This window comes from Sarcophilus harrisii, chromosome 2, assembly GCF_902635505.1.
Source record: "Sarcophilus harrisii chromosome 2, mSarHar1.11, whole genome shotgun sequence".
Taxonomy (NCBI): Eukaryota; Metazoa; Chordata; class Mammalia; order Dasyuromorphia; family Dasyuridae; genus Sarcophilus; species Sarcophilus harrisii.
This window is the reverse complement of record NC_045427.1, coordinates 114922162-114943575: the sequence shown is the minus strand read 5'-3', so window position 1 is coordinate 114943575 and position 21414 is coordinate 114922162. Positions and strand designations below refer to the sequence as shown.

Below are 21414 nucleotides of genomic sequence, written 5' to 3'. Positions count from 1 at the left end.
GATTTATTATTAGTAAATGTTTGATTTGTACATCTGTTTTATATACTTATATTCTTGGGATCATGTAAAAATTTGTCGGGTGAAAAAGGTATGTGAAAGAAAAAAATATTTAAAAAGCACATCTCTAGAAGAGGAATTCTTTCTTTCTTTCTTTTTTTATTTTTTTGCTGAGGCAATTGGGGTTAAGTGACTTGCCCAGGGTCATACAGTAGGAAATGCTAAGTGTCTGAGACTAGATTTGAACTCAGGTCCTCCTGACTTCAGGATTGTTGCTCTATCCACTGCATCAATTAGCTGCCCCTATGGGAAGAATTCTTATTCATTTTTGTGTCATGAACTTTTTGGGTAGTCTGCTAAAGTCTATACACGTCTTCTCTGAATAATATTTTAAAATACATACTTTTAAATACAGAAGATTATAAAAGAAACCAATTATTTTTAAAAACCATTATGAAAAAAAAATTAAACCAAATACTTGGACCTCAGGTTGAGAATCTTTGTTCTATAGCTTGCTCGCATTCATTACCTCACTTGATTTGGACAAGGAGAAAGAGGAAGGACAGAAATTACTATATTTACTATATGTGAACCACGTGACATAAAAGACATTTATTTCAATAGCCATTACTTATTTTATTGTTTTCCCATTCCATAAGAATGAAGAATAAATTTGCATCATGGATATTGTGCTCATATTATATTTATGATAATATTGAAAATGTTGGGCAGTCTTATATTTTTCTTCCTTTTCTTGCTTTATTTCAAAATGTGTTCATACGTACCTAAACATAATTATCAAAGATTGTGATATCTGATATTACCCAAGTTATAGAAAGAAAACTGATTTCAAAGTAAGAAGAGCTGAGTTCAAATTCTGATTTTGGTACTCTTGCTACCTGATTAAATTAGGGTAAATCAGTTCCTTTCACTGGGTCTTAGTTTGCCCATCTGTACAATGATGAGGTAAGACAAAATAAGTTCTATTTCCTCTTCCAACTCTAAAATCCTAGAGTATAAAAGAAACAAAGAAAATGTCCTGAAGAGTAACATTTCTAATCTCCAGTCCATGCAAGTGTCTGCAGACTAGAAAGCTACCAATAATGGGAAAGTAGTACATTAGGTAAAGAAGGATAGTAGCTGCCCACATAGATGGTCTCAACATTCAAGATTATCAATTATCCTGTTTCTTTAAGTTATGTTTTGCTAAGGATTTGAACTGAAACTAGTAATTGAATTTCATAGTAATATTCTCAAATGAATAAAATTAGAAATGGCTTTTAAAGTTAAATTAAGTAGCAAACAGCATTCTCTGAAATACTCTGCTTTGATATTTTTCTACTAGGTTATTTTTTCTGAATGTACACATTTGATTCATTAACATATTAAGATGTTAGTTTCTGGTTTGGTTTCATGCTAGGAGTTAGTATAAGGAAATGATTTTTTTTTTTTTTTTTAACAAAGGAGCATGAAAGTTCTGAATGAAATAGTGAATGTGTGATTCTTTCCAAAGCATATATTTGTGGCTGCTCAGCAAATAGGTATCATTACGTTATATTGATTTTTACTCCCTCAAAGTAAGTTTGGGCTAATAAAGTTGGATGTCCATGGGAAGTAGAACCATGTTTATAATTTAAAAAATGTAGAGAGTTTGCCTTAGAATTAGGAAGAACTAGATTCAAATCTACTTCTGACACATGCTAGCTATGTTATTATAAGTCATCCTTAGTGCCCAGGTAATTTCCAAAGACTATAGTTTATGGACAGATTCCATTCTGCATAAATAGAAGGAGTTTCCATATTGAAGATTCACTGTACTGATGAATTCAGAAGTTCAGCCTATAAACAAAACCAGAATGATCTGATGATCTTTAATTTCAGATTATATGTATAAAGAAAGTGGATCTCATATTTTGAAAATAAGTAATTTTCAAAGTATCAAATTCAACAAACGTTTAATAAGAATTTATTGTGTGAAGAACACAATGTATCAACTCAGGAAGACACAAAATCTAGATAAGATAGTCTGCTTTCATTGAGTTTACATTCTAGTAATTCAGCTAAGACAAACTTTTTTTTTTCTCATTGCTTGTGGTATTATATGTTGCTTTCTTCTATCTAAGGCATTAATGAGAAATTTTCTTGGTTGGAGTAAAAAAAGTAAACTAGTAGAATTTATGCCATGGAGTGTTTTGTTTTTTTTCATAGAATGTAATTAATTGTAGAAATACAAGACTAAATTGAAGTGATGGGTAATAATGTAACATGATTGATAGCCTTAACAAAAAAAAAATTAGGAAAAGTAGTATATTAATCTCTGACTGGCCAATGGTCATTAATCTTCATAATTGATCACTAATGGTCATTAATCAATAAACATTTATTGGATACTTACTATATCATAGACACTCTTAAGCTCTAGGGATACAAAAGGGATTAAAAACAGTTCTTGACCTCAAGGAGCTCAAAGAATTCCTTAAGGAGAACTATGTCTTTTTCATTCCTGTTTTTTTCCTGTTTTATTCCAGAGGGTAGAATTTGAAGTAATGGGTGAAGATTATAGGAAAGTAAAATGTGCTTTTATATAAAGAGGAACTTCTCAACAACTGACATATCCAAAAAGAGAACAGGGGCTTTGGGATGGTATGAGTGCCTTAATACTGGGATTATTGCAATAAAGGCTAGTTGACCACCTGTCAGTATCACTGTAGAGGAAATTCCTGCATTACATTTGCTATAGGACCACTTGACCTAAGAATCTAGTCTTCAACTCTTAGTAGGTTTTCTATAAATAATATTTCCAGTGAAGATGATAAATGCTGTGAGGAACAGTATATGAAGTCTTAAAGGATAAAGATGAATATATACCACTTATATACCAACATCTCAGGAGTGATGTTTTCAGTTAGTTTTTTCCTAGGGAACATATATAAGTTCTGTCCTGAGAGTAAATTAAACATGTTGGTACTCCATTTATATGATGTCACTAGATGAGTTATTTTGACTATTCAATAAAGCCCTGGGTTAATTTAGTAACATCTGAATTGACCAGCCAGTTCAGCAAGATGGGGAAGAAAGCATAAACCCCATTGGGGATTGAAAAAAATCTACTAAATATTTTTATTAGTCAGTGAACAGACTGATGGCTACTCACTCATACATTACTTTCAAGCATCAGTAATCTGCAATTTCACTGATTCTCTGCACTCATCCAGATTACAGCCCATTTTTGACTTAGTTGATGGTCCTCAAGAATTACTGTGGCTGAATAATGTATCATCCTTCAGCCAACTCAATGATAAGCCTCTTCCAAAAAACCCTAAAATGTTTGTCTTTTCTTCTCGAGGTGTATATGAGCAATTACACTGCATTACAGATAAAACAGTATGATAACATATAGGTTTGAGACCATAGCACAATCTACATTTATTTTGCTAATCTTTTTTATAACCTTCCCACTTGAGTTAACTTTGTACCATTTACAAAAAAGTCAAATATTTCAAGAAACTGACAGCATGCAAAGTAGATGGTATGTTAAGTTTGCCAAAAATATGAATCCAAAGTGAGAAAAGATGAAACTTTAGGCAACAACGTGCTATAAAGGAATCATCATTCAATGGGGAGGGTAATGTCTGAAAAGCTTTGCCTACTATCTGATGTATTCCATAAAAGTTTTTTCCGCAAGTGCGAATTACAAACAAAACAAAATAAACAATTTAGTATTCTACAGTATATTACAACAATAAATATATCAATAAATAGTGGGGAGAAGAGAAGATTTCACATGGGTGTGAGCCATTGGCGGATAGTTTTTTTTTTTTTTTTTTTTTTTTAATATGGATTCCCATGATGGTTAGGATTAGCCTTTTCAGAGACAGTTCTTTATTACTTCCAGGGAAGATAATTTTACCTTAAAAATGTACAGCGTATGAATGGATGCGTGAAGTAGGAGTTGACGGTGACCAGAGAAGGGATCATCAGGCAGTTAAACTTTCCCAAGAATCTGACAAATTTGCACCTTAGTATAAATAAAGTGAAGGGTCTATTGTTTTTCAGCTCTGACACCTTCTTATCATTTCCATTTGTTGCAGAAGAGTGGTGGAAACATGGCATGTGATACCACTACACATACGGTGGGGGTGGGTAGCAGGAACTTCACAGATATTTCCATTCAATACATATGTGGATAGCATTTTCCTTTTCTCTCTCCTGAGAAGTCCTCAAACTAACAGAAAAATAGGGAGAAACTACATTACAGTTCCCTAGAACCCTCAATTAATCATACTTTCTTGCATTTATTGTTTACCAAAAAGAGGCAGATCACATCAAAAGACTTCTAAAGATGTCCTGGGTTTAGCTAGCCATCACATAAAGTTCCCACACCTTTATGAGAGATTCTACCTTCCCTGGCTGGCCACCTTACTGGAGTGCGAGAGGTGTCTGGCACAGTTCTACAAAGTAGCCTAAAGTCTGTTCCCTCATAGCTTAACCTACATTTGAGTTTCTCCAACCTATAATGAAATGCCCAGATAAGCAGATACCAGACAGGGACTCTGCTCTCCTGGGATCATGGAAAACAAAACACATTTCCTACAGGGCCATAGCCCTGGGAATGGGTCTTGATCTTTAAACATTAGCTCCAAGTTCTTTCCTTTTTCTTTATGTTCATTAAATGCAATCTTGTCAAACCTACCCATCACTTGTTCATTGCTATTGTCTTGAGAGATTAGACACACTAAGTCAAGTGAGTTCCTTATCAAATACCACCTCCCCAATAAAAATAATTAGCATTAGCACTAGGCCCTTCTACAAGAGGAAAGAACAAAAGAATAGTGAAGAAGTTTTCATCTGAGAAAATTAAAAAAAAAACAACCCTACATTTTTTCATCAGGGATTAAATGGGTGATATAATTTTATACTGATTTTTTTCAGTTCCTATGTGAATTAGCTTGGGATAGAGTTATTAACTGTGCTCAAATATAGGAACTTTTTAGAGGTATGTGTACATCTATACAATATATATGTACATATAGATATAATTACCTTTATCTATATGTAGATATATATTATATCTGGATTTTCTTGGAGAATTCATTTAACCTCTCAGGTTTCAGTTTTCTCATCTATAAAATTGGTTTGGATTACATGGTCTCTAAGGACCCTTTCATCTGCGATATACTATCAATTTACTTCTGATGAATTTGTGTATAAATCCATATACATACCATATGCATACAGATATATTGATCACTGTAATCACACTCCTAGTGTGAAAGTGACTTTGTGTTCTTGAAGGCTGCAGAACACAAATGTTGGCAAGTACTGCCAAACTGGAAGATTTTGAATATGATATCAGTGATGAACTCTGACTGTAGTCCAAGGATCAGACTAGCTATGTGGCTGGAGACTAGAAAGCTAGACACCAAATAGTGAATTTTATTGCCCATAGCAACTAATAAAAAAAAAATCTCCTAAGGTGTGGAGGTATTTAAATTGTTTGTAAATGGAGAGAACAGATTGATGAAGTCATGGTGTCTTGAAGCATTATGGCATCTACATATATATACAAATGATTATGTATATATATGTATATACATGTGTATGTACATATTAACTTTATTTTTGTGGTTGGAGAGCCATTTGTTATGTGAGATATTGCATGGAGGATGTGTAGAAATTGTTATTTGTATGTGCCATTTTAAATTACAGGTAGATTGCCTGGAAATGGCAAATTACAAGGAAATCCTCCTCAGAAAGAAATAGGCTGAATAGCAAAATATACATTTTCTACAACCCACCAACCTACCTATTCTTCTGAGGCAGTCCCTTTCTGTTTTCTGTACATCCCTCCTTAAATAATATTATTAAATAGGCACTTCAAATGTACAAAATTTACAGTTTTTGAATATTCTATCCTTGTACATTACTCCTTTCTTTCTTATTGGCTATCTACAGCCACATTCTGATACAGCCATGCCTTCATATTTAAACTTATAGGTGACAACCCCTTTGTCCAAGTAGAGGATGGAGATGGGATCCAGTTTAGTAGGCACACAACAAGCCTTGGCAGCTTTCTGGGGATTCTTCAGGTGGACTAATGCTTGGATGATGGCATGCTTTGTGGGTGTGAGATGTTCTGCCAGAGGGTAAGAACAAACTCCCCGGCACTCATATGCTTCATATCCTGGAGGAGCTATGATCCAGGAATCCCAACCGATTTCCTTGAAATCAATATAAAGTGGTGTCTTTTTGCAATAGTTTCCCTTGGCATTTCTCCTGATCCGGGCAGTGGAGTCATAAATAATGTTGGATCTCATCTGCAAAAGAGCTTCTTCTCCAGGACCATCATGGAAATCATCAGTTTCTAGGTTGTCCAATTCCAGAAGGTCTTCATGATCTATCATTTCATCTAGTTCCTCTTTTTCTTCTTTTTTGTCACTGCTCTGGTCATCAGAAAACACAATGAGTAAAGGAACATGTTTGTTATGGTCACTGATGTCTATCTCCAGCTGATCTCTCACTGAAAGCTCAGTCTCTTCATTTCTACTCTCTATGTGGACCTCTAGTCGGTGGGTAGTAGAACCTGACTTTCGCCAGTGTCTGATGGCATCTGTGACATCAAAAGCCTCCCACTCATTCCTGGTTCCATAGATCTCTCCTGACACCAAAACCAACAATTTTCTTTCTTCTCCTTCATTTTCTTGCACTTCGAAAATGGTCACTTTTCGTTCCACTCCATCATATAACAGGTGGTTCCTCTGGGTCAAAGCGTAAAGTCTGAGTTCAGCCATGATGATCTCTTCATGGTGAGGGATGGATATGTTGAAGAGGAGTTGATATTTTTGGAGTCCATTAAAGCTCGTTGGTCGAGAAAACAGATCTAGAAAAAGACAAAAACCAGCTTTTAAATGGAAAGAATTACCTGAAAATAAAGTAGAATCATTGACCATAAATAGGATGAACATTTATAGATTATGTAGTTCTATACAGATTAAATGTATATACTTACCTCATATGTTCCTTGCACATACAACAGATATTTCAAAATATACTTATTCAGAGTGTCCTGTATATGAAGCCTTGTACTAGGTTTGGAAAATACAAGGAGAGATCTTTGTGCTGGCTTATAATTCAAGAATGGTAGGGATGACATGGGATTAGATATAGGTGAGTGATTTGAGGAAGGACAGACACATGGATAATTATAATTTAAAGGAGAATAGATAAATGGAAAGGATAAATATAGGCAAAGTTCTATGAGAAATCTGGGGTGTAATATATCTCTATCCACAGAATTAGTATTGGAGAAAGTGCAATGGAGGAGGTGGCACCTAAACTGGACCTTGAAAAGAGGGATTTCAATAAGTGAAGATATGGGTTGGAGAGCATCAGGGAGTCTTTTTCAGGCATAGAAGATTGAGAGAAAGGCATGTGGATTAGCATGAAAATGGGGAATTCGGCCGTAACATAAAGCATCAGAAGAGGAGGGGGAGGTGATAAAATTGGACATATATGTTGAAACCAGAATGTAGAGTGCCTTCAATGGAAGAGTTAAGAATTTTTGCTTTATTTGGTAGGCAATAAGAGCCATGTTCATAGCTCAGGAATATTCCTTTTGTTATACGTATCCCATCCCTATGGAATCATTTCCTATACTTTAATTTTATCATCCACGAGCTCTCATTTTGTTCTCAGTTCCCCATCCACAAAGCCAGAGCATCATTGCTCATGTGAACTTTCTGGCTTGGAGTAAATAGTCCTAATAGGGGCTAGAGGATTACATTCCCAGGAGTCATTTCATTCCTGGAGTTCTCTTCTGCCTCTGCATACTCTTGTTACATTCTCAATCAGTCCTCAAGAGTGGGCAGCAACCAAGGCCCAGTACCCTTGGCCTTTGCCTTACACCACCGCCCAGTGGAGACTGTGGGCAATGCAACTTAGCTCCCACGCTCTACTACCCCTATGGACAGAAAATCCCCACCATCTATAATTCTCTATTCCCATATTGCTCAATTACACCATACTTAGGAACAAATTATCCCTAACACCTAATTTCCTAATCTCTCCTTATTTTCAACACTATCCTCCTCTTGTTTTGGTCCAATTCTGCCCATGCTTCCACTGAGCCCCCAGGAATTCCCATTCCATGATAAATATACTATTTCTCTTCACTCTGGACCTCTTCCTTTCATATTCTTTTCATCTATTTGCTCTTAGACATCTTATTTTCTTCATATAAATTCCTGATCTTCCCCCTCCAGCACTGACTATATAGTATGACTTTTTTCATATATTTTCTAAGACACTGGAAGGCAAGTCCCAATATCCCTTGTTCCTCATTGACACTAACAATCTTTATTCTTCACTTTTCTGCTTCATTTGAAAATACTGACTATCCATTCTTCTTGGATACCCTCTCCATTCTGGGTTTTTGTGACATTATTTTCTTCTAACTCTCCTCCTACCATGTCTAATCTCTCTCTTTCCTTCTTCCTCTCCCTTTCTCTCCCCCCTCTTCCTACTCTTTTCTGTTCTTTCCAGCCTTTCTCTTTCCCTCCCTTCCCCTGTCTTCACTCTGAGGTTTTATATCATTTTCGCATCTGTCATCTTTATCTTTCAAACTAGATGTTTATGAATCACCTCAAATTCAATATAGCTCAAACTGAACTCACTTTGAAGCTCTCCTATTTTGGCATTTCCCACATTCATTCTCTTTAAGAATAGATCTAACCATGTCAATCCCCTATGCAATTAACTCTACTCGTTCCCTAAACTCCTGTTTTTGGTTTTTAATGCCCTTTATAACCTTGTTCCAATCCATCTTTCCAACCATATATGTGTATATACATGCATGCATACATATATGTGCACAATGCAACATACGTGTGTGTATGTGTGTATGTATATAGATATATACATACATACATATACACATTATATGTATATATCTACCTTTCTGCTATACAATACAGTCATACTGGTTTTCCATTTGGTGCTCCATCTCTGTGATTTTTTCCACTGGTTGTTCTCTGTGCCTAGAATACATTTTTTCCTCCCCCCCTCCCATTTCATTAAATATCATTCTTCCCTCAAGCTATAGCTCAAGAATTATCTTCTATACTAAATCTTTCCTGGTGTCATCCTTTCCTCCCCTTCTCCCTGCCAATGTTCTACCTCCTATTTTTATGTGTGCATGTTTTCTCCCCTGATGAAATGTAAGCTTTTGAGAATAAGGATTGCTTTACTTTTTGAGTACCTGTAGCCTCTAGGTTCTATTTTAGCTTCTGTCACATGAAAAAGTATTTAATAAATGTTTATTGTACCGTGAAAACTTCCCCACTCTTCCTAGTAAGCCAAAATGAAAGTAAAAGAGTCAACTTACATTCAATTCAATTTGACAGTTATTATCTACTATGTCCAAGGTATTGTACCTAAGTTACCCCAAGACCTCCAAAACATGGGCTGTTTGTTAGGTGGGAAAATCTTTGGTAATTGACATTCAACCTCATTAGAACTAGAGACTTATATCTCTCATTCCCGTGAGCACCTTAAGTTTTCTACTCTATCAAGAATATAGGCTGAAATAATCACTTAGGAATATCTAGAGTTTTCAGGGCATTTTAGGGATGAGTAAACAGATTTAGGACAGTAATTGTCTAAAGGTCACACAGTAACTGATAGGATCAGAACTTGAACCCATATCCTTTGACTTCAGTCACTAGTTTTCTCCCTACTTTAACAGTCTATGGTCTTATGATTATATGAATAAAAAAGTAATTTTAAAGGCATTGTGGGGATCCAGAGCATAGACACTAGAAGGCTCATTTCAAGAATATGGATGAATGGGATATGTCACCATGTATATCTCTCCTTTCATTGAGGCCCTTAATGTGACAAAAGCTTTGGATTGGTAATTAGGAAACCTGGGTTATGAAACCTGCTGCTTAACCTGAATGATTCAGATAATTATTTTCCCTGACTGGGTTTCTCATTTCTCCTCTGTAAAATTAGGGAATGAATCCAGAAGATCTCCAAGATCCCTTTCCACTCCAAACACGGGGAACTAAGCTCATTTGTTCCAATTCTAATATTATATGGTTCTATGTCTTTTTGTTTGTTTGTTTTTTGTTTTTGCTGAGTTAATTGGGGTTAAGTAACTTGCCCAGGATCACACAGCTAGGAAGGGTTCTATGTCTTTAAATGGGTTATTAACAGAAGCTGAACTTCCTCTGGAGCTCTTTCAAATTAAGTCTTTCTCTGATGTTCACCCTGTGTAGTGTATAGGTGACTTCCAAGTCTTTTTTTTTTTTAATTTATTTTTATTATTTTTATTTTATTTATTTTACAAATCAGGGATTGATTTAATATGTTGTTGAGAGTTTACAACTAAAAAAGTGGTGGTGAAAATGTTCATAATGCACATTAGATTTCAAAGTGAACACATTTTAAGGAAATTCTATTATTAAATGTTAATCAGTACACTCATACTTCTCTGCATGTGCCTCAAAAAATTGTTGTGAAGCTCCCATGAGACAATATATGAGATTTCTTAAATAAATTTTAAAGTTTTATGTTAATGTTAACAAATTTTAAGCTAAGTCAATTATCAAGCTATTGGGCACTTTTCAGATTTCTAGAATTACTGTTTTTCCCTGGCTTCTTATCTTTCCCTTTGGAAATACTCTTCATAATGTAATAGCCAATCTACTGTTACCCTTTCTCAAAAATCTTTTCCTGGTCCCTATACGGAAATACTGTTTATCTCATTTACTTCAGTGCCTAACACATATTAACAATCTTATCCCATGTATGAAAATCTGTATTTTCTCTTTCTATTGTTGCAATCATTAGTCTAGACTTTGGAGGAGCTACTAAAATAAAAAAATATGCCTACATGGAGCTTACTGTCTCACAAAGAGAATATACATATATGTGTATATACATATACACATGAATTTATAATATACAGACCTCCAAGTCTTTAAGGCAATGCTAGCAAAGGGCATATATGGCAGAGCCTATCAACTTGAAAGGACTGAGTCTATGATCTGAGACCTAACATAACAAATTTCACCAGAATGAAGAATGACTTCCCATTACACAGATTCTTAAAGTCTGGATATAAATGTCTCTGTACAATTATGGGGTTGGGTTAGGTGACTGCTCAAAGATAATCGCTTTTAAGTCTTCAGATGAGAAAGAACCTTATCTAATCTAACCTCTTAATTTTAGAGTGGGGCTGATAATTCTTTTTATTCTAAATGTCAATATATCCTATGTATTTTACTGTATTATATATGGCCTAGACCCCATATCAAATAGCTGTTATATAGTGAGTTAAAGTCTCAATGCCCTTATCTGATAAGTAGATTCATGATATATAGAAAGGCTACACACACACACACACACACACACACACACATATGCATACATATTTGCTTAAGTTACACTTTTGAAAACTGCTTCCCTGTCTTACCAACTCATCTATGAATTAATGACTAATATGCATCTCTTAATTTAAGATAACTCAAAGTTTACTTAATTATTTTCAGCATCAGTGAATGAGGGCTTTGGATATCTTGTACTTAACCCAAGACAGACATTCAGATCAAATTAAAACAGGAAAAATTTTGACATTACCATATTTTGAGAATATAGATGGCACAGTGGATAAAATGCTGGGCCTGGAATCAAGACGATTCATCTTCTTGAATTTGAATCTGACCTCAGAAATTTACTAATTGTGTACCCTGAGAAAACGCTTTCATTCTGCTTGCCTCAGTTTCCTCATCTGTAAAAATGAGCTAGGGGGAGGAAATGGCAAAACACTCCAGTATCTTTGCCAAGAAAGTGCCAAATGAAATCATAGAATCAGATAAGGTTGAAAAGACTAAAAAAGAACAGTATAATTTTTACAATCAGCCCCGATAAAATCGCAGAATCTAATGAATGTTATGTGGCTAACTTCAAAATAGAAATCCCTTCTATGATATAACTGACAAATATCACTTGGAGATTTCCAGTAAAGGGATTTCATTGTTTTCCAATGCAGTTTATTCTATTTTCAAATAGTTCTAATTGATTGGAATTTTTTCTTTAAATTAAAGCCTAAATCTAGCTCATGATTTATACTTATTGCTCTTTCTTCTGCTTTTTCAACCCTTAATAGAATGGGTTTTACCCTTGTTCAGAACACAGTCTTTCAAATAGTTGGAGACAATTTCTATATCCTCTATAAGTCTTCTCTCAGATAAATATCCCCAGTTTTAAAAATTTCTTTTTTTTTATTTCTTTTTATTAGATTATTTGCTTCTACTTCTATTGTTACCATCATAATAGATCTCATTCATTTCACTTTAATTTAATCCTATTTCTGCTATTTAGTACCTTTGGGATCATTGCTAAATCATTTGACCTTGGATCTTAGTTGCTTATGGCAAAGTGGAAAGAGCTCTGACTTTGGAGTGAGATAGCCTGGATCCAGATACTACCTTTGTGACTTAGCATGGGCGATCCTGGCCAAGGCAGTTATGTTCTTCAAAATTCAGTCTCCACCTCATTAAATGAGGGATTGGGCTAAATGTTTTCCAACATCCCTTCTAAAGAGCTCTAAATCTATGATTCTATTCAAGCATTTATTAAATGCCTTCATTGTATTTGGTACCGTGTAAGGCAATGGGCATAGAAAAACACGTGAAACAGACTTTATCATCAAGGACCTTGTATTCTTCTAGTTTTTGTCACCTTGTACTTAGAATACTCTATAGCCTTATATTTGGTCTATCTCCATCTAATTTGCTATTATATTCATTTTTAAGGACTTTGCTTTGATGAATATAATAATAATCTATATATATACAGGAATAATACAATTATGGATTACTTTAAGGTTCATGAAAGTCTTTCCTTATGACAACTAGGTAAGGTGTATAGTGCAAATATCCACTTTTACATTTGGTGAAACTGTGACTCAGAGAAGTGAATTGACTTGATTATATAGCTAGTGAGTATTGGTACTGGGATTAAAACTTTTTTCTTGGCAAAGATAATGGAGTATTTTTCATTTTCTTCTCCAACTCATTTTATGATGAGGAAACTGAGGCAAACGGGGTTAAGTGAGTTGCCCAGGATCACACAGTTAGTACATATCTGAGCTTGGATTTGAACTCAAAAAAATGAGTCTTCCTGAATCCAGATTCAGTAGTCTATGCATTATGGCACCACCTAACTGCCTCTAGGTCTTCTTACACTAAATCCAATTAACATTCTTCCTCTTGTGCAACATCCTTAGATGGGTCCTTCTCATTCAAAACCTTTTGTGGCTCCTTACCAGCCAATTAATAGTCCAAATACAATCACAGCCTCCTACATTATACCCTTTCAAGTTTATACCTCCCTCTTCCCTTCTCCAAATGTCTACCTATTCCCTGAACACAGTTTTTTGTATTCTCTTTTTGTTCAAGCCATTGCCCCTTCTTGAAATGCTCTTTGCTCTCCTTTCTGCCAGTTTACACAGTTAATCATCTTCAAGCTTCCATTGATATCCAATGAAATCTTCTCTGTCCCTTCCCCATGAGAGTAGCCAGTTCCTTAAATTCTTGCCACTTATTTGTCAAATCATGGATTTCACATTATTGTTACCTACCTTTCATGTCTAGCTAATTTTAGAAAAGCTCAGCATTAGAATGATCATAGAGTGACTATCACAGGATGGTAAATTTGGGTATCCATAGCATCTTTCCAGGATCATCTACCAAACTGTTATATTAAACTAATTTATGTGCCATATCCATACACATGCAAATCCAAATTTGTTGGATTGAATCATTGAAAAGAGGAGTTGTGAGTTGCACTGGTGGAGTGAATACCCACATGGACCACATTATAGTCCTGGAAGGATTTGAACATTATTTATGGTTTCCTTCTCCTTGATAGAGAAAAGTTTCTTAAAAGCAAGAACCATATAATAATTTTAGGAATTTTTGTCTCATAGTTTCACAATGGGAATAGACCTTAGAGTCCATCAATTCCAAACTCTTCATTTTATAGAAGAGGAAAATGAGGCACACAAAGAGGGAATGAAAGACTTGTCCAAGATCATACAGCTAGTATGTGTCTAAGGAGAAATTTGATCCCAGAAGTCCCTCACTCCAAGTTCCAGTGTCTTAGTCACTTATTTCTGAATTCCTATTGTATCCTGGAATTACATCTCACACAAGACATTGGCTTTGTAATCAGAAGATCTATATTTGAGTTGTAGATCTGACACCAATTAGGGGCAACACCCGGGGCAAGCCATTATTTCTCTTCCATAAGTTGAAGTTTTCTCATTTATAAAAACAGAAATGATAGTAATAATAATCCCTACCTCAGAGGGTTATAGAAAAAAACATTTTGTGAACCTTGGAGCCCCATAGAAATGAGAGCTCTGATTACTATTACTAGATATTTAACAAATAAATCTTGATTGATCAATTCCAATCCATAGGTCAAATGCTTCTACTGATTGATGAAACACCATGCCAGTGGATGTATATCAAATTCAGCATTATATAGATGAATCATAGGACCTAGCATAGAAGTAAGTTAGAGGTTATCTGACCCAGTGATTCTTCAAGGCTGTGGCAATATCATTCAGGCATTCTGTGAATTGTATGGAACTTTCACCTGTAATCATATGCATAGTCTCCTTGGAATTGTCAAGAGTTTATACTTGTTATTACATGCCTACTTAGGAGTCCACACTGTACTATGATTCTTCATGGTAAGAGATATTACTGTCCTGTGAGCAAGAAAAAGATTAAGAACTAGTAATTTAGTCCAACCCCCTTATTGTACACATGCAGAAAGTTAGATCCAGAGATGGAAAGTTACTTGGCTAAGGTCATTCTGCAAAGGAATAGTTGGCTTGGGATTTGAACTCAGGTTTTTTGAGTCCTAGCTTGAAGCTCTTTCCACTGGAGCATTCTGAGAAGTAGAGATGACTCTGCCCTGAAGTTTCCTACTGGCCATAATAACATAAATAGTGATTGTATAAGGAGGATTGAGTAAGGAATGAGTGAGGAAACTTCTTTTTGTATTAAAAAAAATCAATTTTTAATTAATTATTTAATTTAAAAGTTTTAATTAAATTAATTTTTAAAAATTAAAAATATTTGAAATTCTGTAGGTTTGCAAATAAATACTTAACAGTTTTACAAGCAACTACATACACATACACACACACACACACACACACATATATATATAGAAAGAGACAGAGAGAGAGACATAGACCATAGACACAGACACAGAGAGACAGACAGACAAAGAGAGACAGATAGACAGAGATAGAAACAGAGAGACAGAGAGAGAGAGGGAGAGAGAAAGGAAAGAAAGAAAGAGAGAGAGAGAGAGAGAGAGAGAGAGAGAGAGAGAGAGAAGAGAGAGAGAGGAAGAAAAAATTTTCAAAACTTCCTTAGGATAACATTTGTTGTATTAAGGAGATCTAAGGGCTGGGGAGAGGATTTTACTACTACTACTGCTAATAATGAAAATAATAATGATGATAATAATGTTTTATATGGCATTTTAAGGTTTGCAAAAATGCTTTTAAAATGCTTTCCTTTGATCTACATGATAACTCTTTGAGGTAGATAAATGAAATGAAAAATGAAATAAATGAAAATGAAAAAAAAATAGATGAGAAGTGATAAAAGGTTAAGAAATTTGTCAAAAGATAGTTAGGTGGCACAATGGATAAAGCCCCAGGCCTGGAGTTAGGAATACCTGACTTCAAAATTGGTCTTAGACACTTAGTAGTTGTATGGCCCTGGACAAATCATTTAACCACATTTGCCTTATTTCTTCTTCTGTTAAATGGGCTGGAAGGGAGCTAGGTGGCTCAGTGGATAGAGCACTAAACTTGGAATCAGGAAGCCTCATTTTCTATGAATTGAAATTCAGCTTCAGACACTTACTAGCTGTGTGACTCTTGAAAATTCACTTAACCCTGCTTGCCTCAGTTCCTTATCTGCAAAATAGGGTGGAAGAGGATATGGCAAATCATTCCACTCTCTTTGTCAAGAAAATTCCAAACGGGGCATGGAAAGCCAGATGTGGGTGAAACAACTTAACACAACAAAAATGTTTTCAGGAGAAAGAAATAGGAAACCATATCAGTATCATTGCCAAGAAAAACCCAAATGAAGTCACAAAGAATCAGACAAGACTGAAGTGACTGAAAAATAATAATATCTGAACTGCATTTGAACTCAGATCTTCCTGTCTTCAAATCTAGTACTTTTACCCACTCATAACTTCATAGTAACAGTACAAGTATTACAATCCCCATTTTACAGGTGAAGAAACTAAGTTTCAGATAGGAAGTGATGGGGCCTAAGTTTGCACAGCTGGTAGGTTTAGAATCTTCTACTGAAATTCAGATCTCCTCATTACACACATGCTCTGTGGTCTGTTCACTGCATCACACTGACACCCACTGCTGGTGCTTTTTCTTTCTCCCAGTACTTCCTATGGTTATAGTCTAGTAGCATCAGAATGTTCATATTCAGCTATCAGCTGTGCTCCTTATCATTCTGTCTGACTTTGGCCAAGTCTTTTCATTCCTGGGGACTCATTTGCCTCATATGTAAAAATGAGGGTGTTGATCTTTATTAATTCTGGACTCAATCAATTGGGATGGACTTTGAATATTAGATGCACCAGCTAAGTTCAGTTTTCAAGTTTTTGTTATCAATGGATAATTGCAGGATCATCAAACTCAAAATCTTGACTTCTATAATAGATTCATTTTTACATGAGTTATATACAAATTCAAACACTCAGCACGGTCAATTAAATTAACTTTGCAATTATTTCCATTGAAATAAATGAATTTAAATACATAAAATGTCATAGTAACCCAGTTTTGTTTCATAGTTGTCAAGCTAGAAGGGACCTTAGATCATTTCCTCCATTCCGCTTGTTTTACAGATAAAGAAACTGAGGAAAATGAAATGAGGGGGAAAGCTGAGATTCAAACTCATGTCCTCTGACTCCAAGTTTGGAACTATTTCTCTTACACATACCATTAAGTTCTTTGTCCATTCTTTCTGATGTGCATCGCTTCTTTTATGCTCATAATAATGTTCTCCATTTGCCTGGATTTATTCCCCCCCTCCACCTCCCCACCCCGCCCTTTGTATTATTTCAACAAATTCCTTCCAGATACCTTTGTATTCCTCACGCTTGTTCTTATTATGCTATTGCACTACATGAATATATCACAATTTATTTAATCATTCTTTCAACACTTGGACTTTGAAGCTGGTTCTACTTTCTCACTAGAATGCCATAGCTAACAATGAGAATTGTGGATGGTCAATGGGGTCTTTTTCATGCATGGACATGAATGATGGCACTCTCCAGTCTCTCAACAGATCAGGAACCCTTAGGGATAAGCATGGAGGTATGCAGCAGCAGCACTTCAGAATAAGTTTTAGACTGAGATTATTACTGAGTTTGAACTTGCCTACTTAATGTGTCTGTAGGTACAAAGGTCATTTTTCTTCTTTCACAAATCAGTGAATTTCCCCCCATTTCCCCCCTAAAGCTTTAGCAAAATTTAAAGGCAGTTAGTAAATATAATGCAATGTGTATGTGCTGTGTGTGTATGTGTGTGTATGTGTGTGTGTGTGATGTGTGTGTAATGTTTTACTAATGATAGTATGAAACTTAAGTTTTTAAAAATAAACATATGAGCTTAATAAATAAACACATTTGATTCACATATTATCTGGTTTGATGGATATATGAATAAATGTCATAGAGTCATAGATTTGGTGATGGAAAGGACCATTGAGAGATCATGGAGCACAGTGTGTAGAAGACTAACCTTGGAATAGAAGAAGAACTGGATTTAACTGACACATTCTATCTGGTAAGTTCATGGATATCTAAGCCACTTAATTCTCTCAATTTTCTAGGCACCTCTGTAGCAGGAATGTGTTGGAAATCAGCTTAAAACTACTAGACTTTTATTAAAAATCATGAAACTTTTCTTATAAATCTCTGATTGATTTTTTGTTTTGTGGATTATCTAGATTTTAGAAGGTGATGGAGAAAATATTAGCAGTGCAGATTAAAAGTAGAAGTGGGTGATATATACATTTTTGTTTTTCCCAGAGCTGGTTATGAAACATCTACCATACACTGCTGACTCCAATGTATAAATGACTACATTGGTTTTGAGAGTTTTTATATCAAGGAATTCTCTACATCAGTGAGATTCCAGACAACAATAACAATATACAATAAAAACAACAATAACAAAACTGAATAGTTACTCCTAAACTATATTGTACACATTAGGAAGAGTCCATGTAGTAGAGGATGAAAGAACCTTCAACTTGAGATCAGAAGAATCTGGCTTCAAATCTTTATTCAATGCCCTTTTACTTCTGTGACTTTCTGCAAATCTCAGCCTTCAGCTTCTCATTTACAAAATGGACTATGACATGATCTCTAAGGTCCTTTTCAATTCTAATTCTATGATCTATGAAGAAATGTGTATAAAGTGAGCAAGTTATAGCTCAATTTGGGATGGAACATTACTATCGAAAAGCATGAGATTGCTACTGAATCTAGCAGTCCGGGCAAAGTCATATTAACCGAAACTTTTGTTTCTTGTCCATTGCTTAGAAAATTCTACTAGATATGAAAATTTGTAAATAATAATAATGTTTTATACAGTTCTAAAAACTGTAAACAGAATTTGAAGGCCCTGTGATTCAGTGAATAGTTTTCGTTTCACTCTATTCCACAAATATTTACTGATTGTCTACTATATACCCAGCAAAGCCCTGTTCCTGAGGACAAACATAAAAAACCCCGCACAGCCTCTTGGAGGAATTCTGGTAAAGTGGAAAGTGAATTAGCATTTGAATGAGAACACTTGGGTTCTGTCCCAACTATGATACTTACTACCTTTTTGACCTTAGGTGAATCATTTAATTTCTGTGGCCCTCAGTTTACACATTTGTAAAATTAAAGGGTTGACTAGCTGGCCTCTGAGGATTCTTCCAGTTCTAGATAGATAATTCTATGGAGTTTTGAATAGCTTAGTAATTGGGAATACTGCATGAGCACAAATAAATAGCATATAAGGTAGATTATAATAGAGGGAAAGGAGATAACAAATTTTTATAAAAAAAATTGAGGAGGGAGTAGCTCATTCAGGATTGGATGAATCATGGAGAAGAAAGTTCTTTCTGAATTGTGTGAAAACATCTTATCCCTTTACTGGCTATTTAACAAAGTAGCCCCTTTCATTCTATGCTTTTTAATTTTTCTTAAATAAATATGCAAAATGAGACTGTTTCCTAGCAAATTGCCTGCCACATTATCCTGCTTTTCTCGATTTTTTTAAAAAAGAATTTCCATCCTATATTAAATTGACAAACTGAAGCTAATAAATAAGCTTGATTTGTCGGGAAAGCTTATAGGCAGACTGATAAGCAGGATACAGTTGGCCGATCTGTGTTTTAAGGTATCCAAACAGAAAATGGTGATCCGATTAGGAGAAAATGAGCCCATTTCAGATGCAATGCTATTGTGTCAGATAGAAAGGTCTATTGGGACATTTCTGCCAAGATCTAAATAAAAGCCCTACCAAAAAAATACTGTAAGCTCTTATTGGCATTGTAAAGACTTGCATATGCATTTATATTATATATAGACATCTATCTATCTATCTATCTATCTAATACATATAGTATGCGTTTGTAGATATGTATATATACACTGTATATATATCATACCAAAAATATACATATGTTCTCTATATTAATGTATGAATGTATATATACATAAACACACATATATATATATACACCCAATGGGCATATATATGCATACATACATATTCATATACATAATTTAATGCATATATAGATATATACAGTGCCAATAAGAGCTTATAATATTTTTATATCACTTTTATCTATATACCGTTCATACACATATATCTATTGATGTCTATAATTAATATAATTGCACATCCAAATCCATACAGTTCCAGAAAGAATTCACAGTATATTTTCATGTTTTAAAAAAATCTATATTCAGTACACACACACACACGTTAATGTTTACGTATAAGTGCACATGTGCACAATATACATGTGTATACACACATATTGACTTAATGGATAGAAAACCATCATTGGAGCCAGGAAGGTATAGGTTTGAGCTGTTTGGGCCTGTACAAGTCACAATCTTTTAGAGCGCTTGGTACCTTTCTAAAAGTCAAGTGCAGAGAAGATCTCACACCTGGGGAATTCCTTGCTCCAATAAAACTCAAGGCCTAATGGCTATCACAGTCTTATATGTGTGAATTTATACATATATAATACATAAATATATGTATATGTTATGCATAGAGTTTTTTTTAAAGTGTAGTTGAATTTATGATAACAAAAACCCAAACTTACCTTCATTTTTGAAACTTCTAATGATATTTGCAGATGGCATTGAGGTTCGATCAGTTGCAAATCTGTTATATAGTTCTAACATGTACTCTGGTGGGTCAACCTTGGCCGAATTGGGCAGGGGGATTTCAGACAGGTTCAATGTCTTCAGAAATTCATTTTTCACACTTTGTAGCAGAGTAGTAAAGTCAACACCATCTTGTTCTGAAAAAACATCATCCAGCAGAGGCAGATCTTCTTCCAGGGGAGAGTCTTCCAGGCTCATGATGGGGTTGCCAGATCCCAAGGAGGCTCCCAGACAGAGGATTACATACAGCCGGAAAACTTGGGAGCCCATGGCTTTGCTTAAGACCCCAATCCCAGTGAAGTTTAGGTGTCAGTGGTTCGAGTGATCCGAATCTTCTGGAGAGGACTTGACTTATGTCATCCGGAGTTGCCAAGTTTGGAAACTCTTTCAGAAGCATTCCCTCACTCTGTCTCTTTCCCTTCTGTTTTTCCTCTGCCCCCAAAAAAAGCCAGGTTGCAGTAATTGGACAGCAGGATCGCCTATGGGAGCCTAGCCTTCCTTATCTCTCTAGTGTAAACTTGTGCACCAGATTTTGTAGCTATCTCACAATTCCTTTTTCTTTTAATGAGCATTTTGTAAACACTTCTACATTCTGACACTGGTGAGAAGATAGGACAATTTTCTTCTTGAAAGGGCTCTGTCTTGCTTCCTTTCAAGCAGCCTCTCTCAGCGGACATGGACACTTTTTTGATCTTAAACATTTCTAGCTCACAGGGAAGAATGAGTAGTCAATCACAAAAACATGGGAGGTGTCAAAAATCAACTTATTCCTTATTTCAATACTTCCAGGAACTGTGATTTGTACATATTGACAATGAGTCTATTGATAACAGATGTTGACCCATTTATGACTTAGTAGATATTTTTTTGATGATCATCTCT

At 35.1% G+C, this 21414-nt stretch overlaps 1 protein-coding gene across 1 annotated transcript; it reads right to left on the bottom strand.

The window, feature by feature from the left end:
• Nucleotides 1-5084: 5084 nt before the first annotated feature.
• BMP10 (bone morphogenetic protein 10) lies at nucleotides 5085-20954 on the bottom strand. Its single transcript, XM_003757939.3, has 2 exons — nucleotides 20469-20954; nucleotides 5085-6877 (listed from the first exon to the last, which is right to left on the bottom strand). Exons 1-2 carry the CDS (start codon nucleotides 20800-20802, stop codon nucleotides 5943-5945), a joined length of 1269 nt encoding a protein of 422 aa, XP_003757987.1. The 5' UTR covers nucleotides 20803-20954; the 3' UTR covers nucleotides 5085-5942.
• Nucleotides 20955-21414: the final 460 nt, after the last annotated feature.

Coding starts and splice junctions, on each gene's coding strand:
- BMP10 (XM_003757939.3), bottom strand. CDS start 20,802: ATGGGCTCCCAAGTTTTCCGGCTGTATGTAATCCTCTGTCTGGGAGCC. Junction 6,878..20,468: donor TAGAAGTTTCAAAAATGAAG/GTAAGTTTGGGT, acceptor GTCTTTTTCTAG/ATCTGTTTTCTCGACCAACG.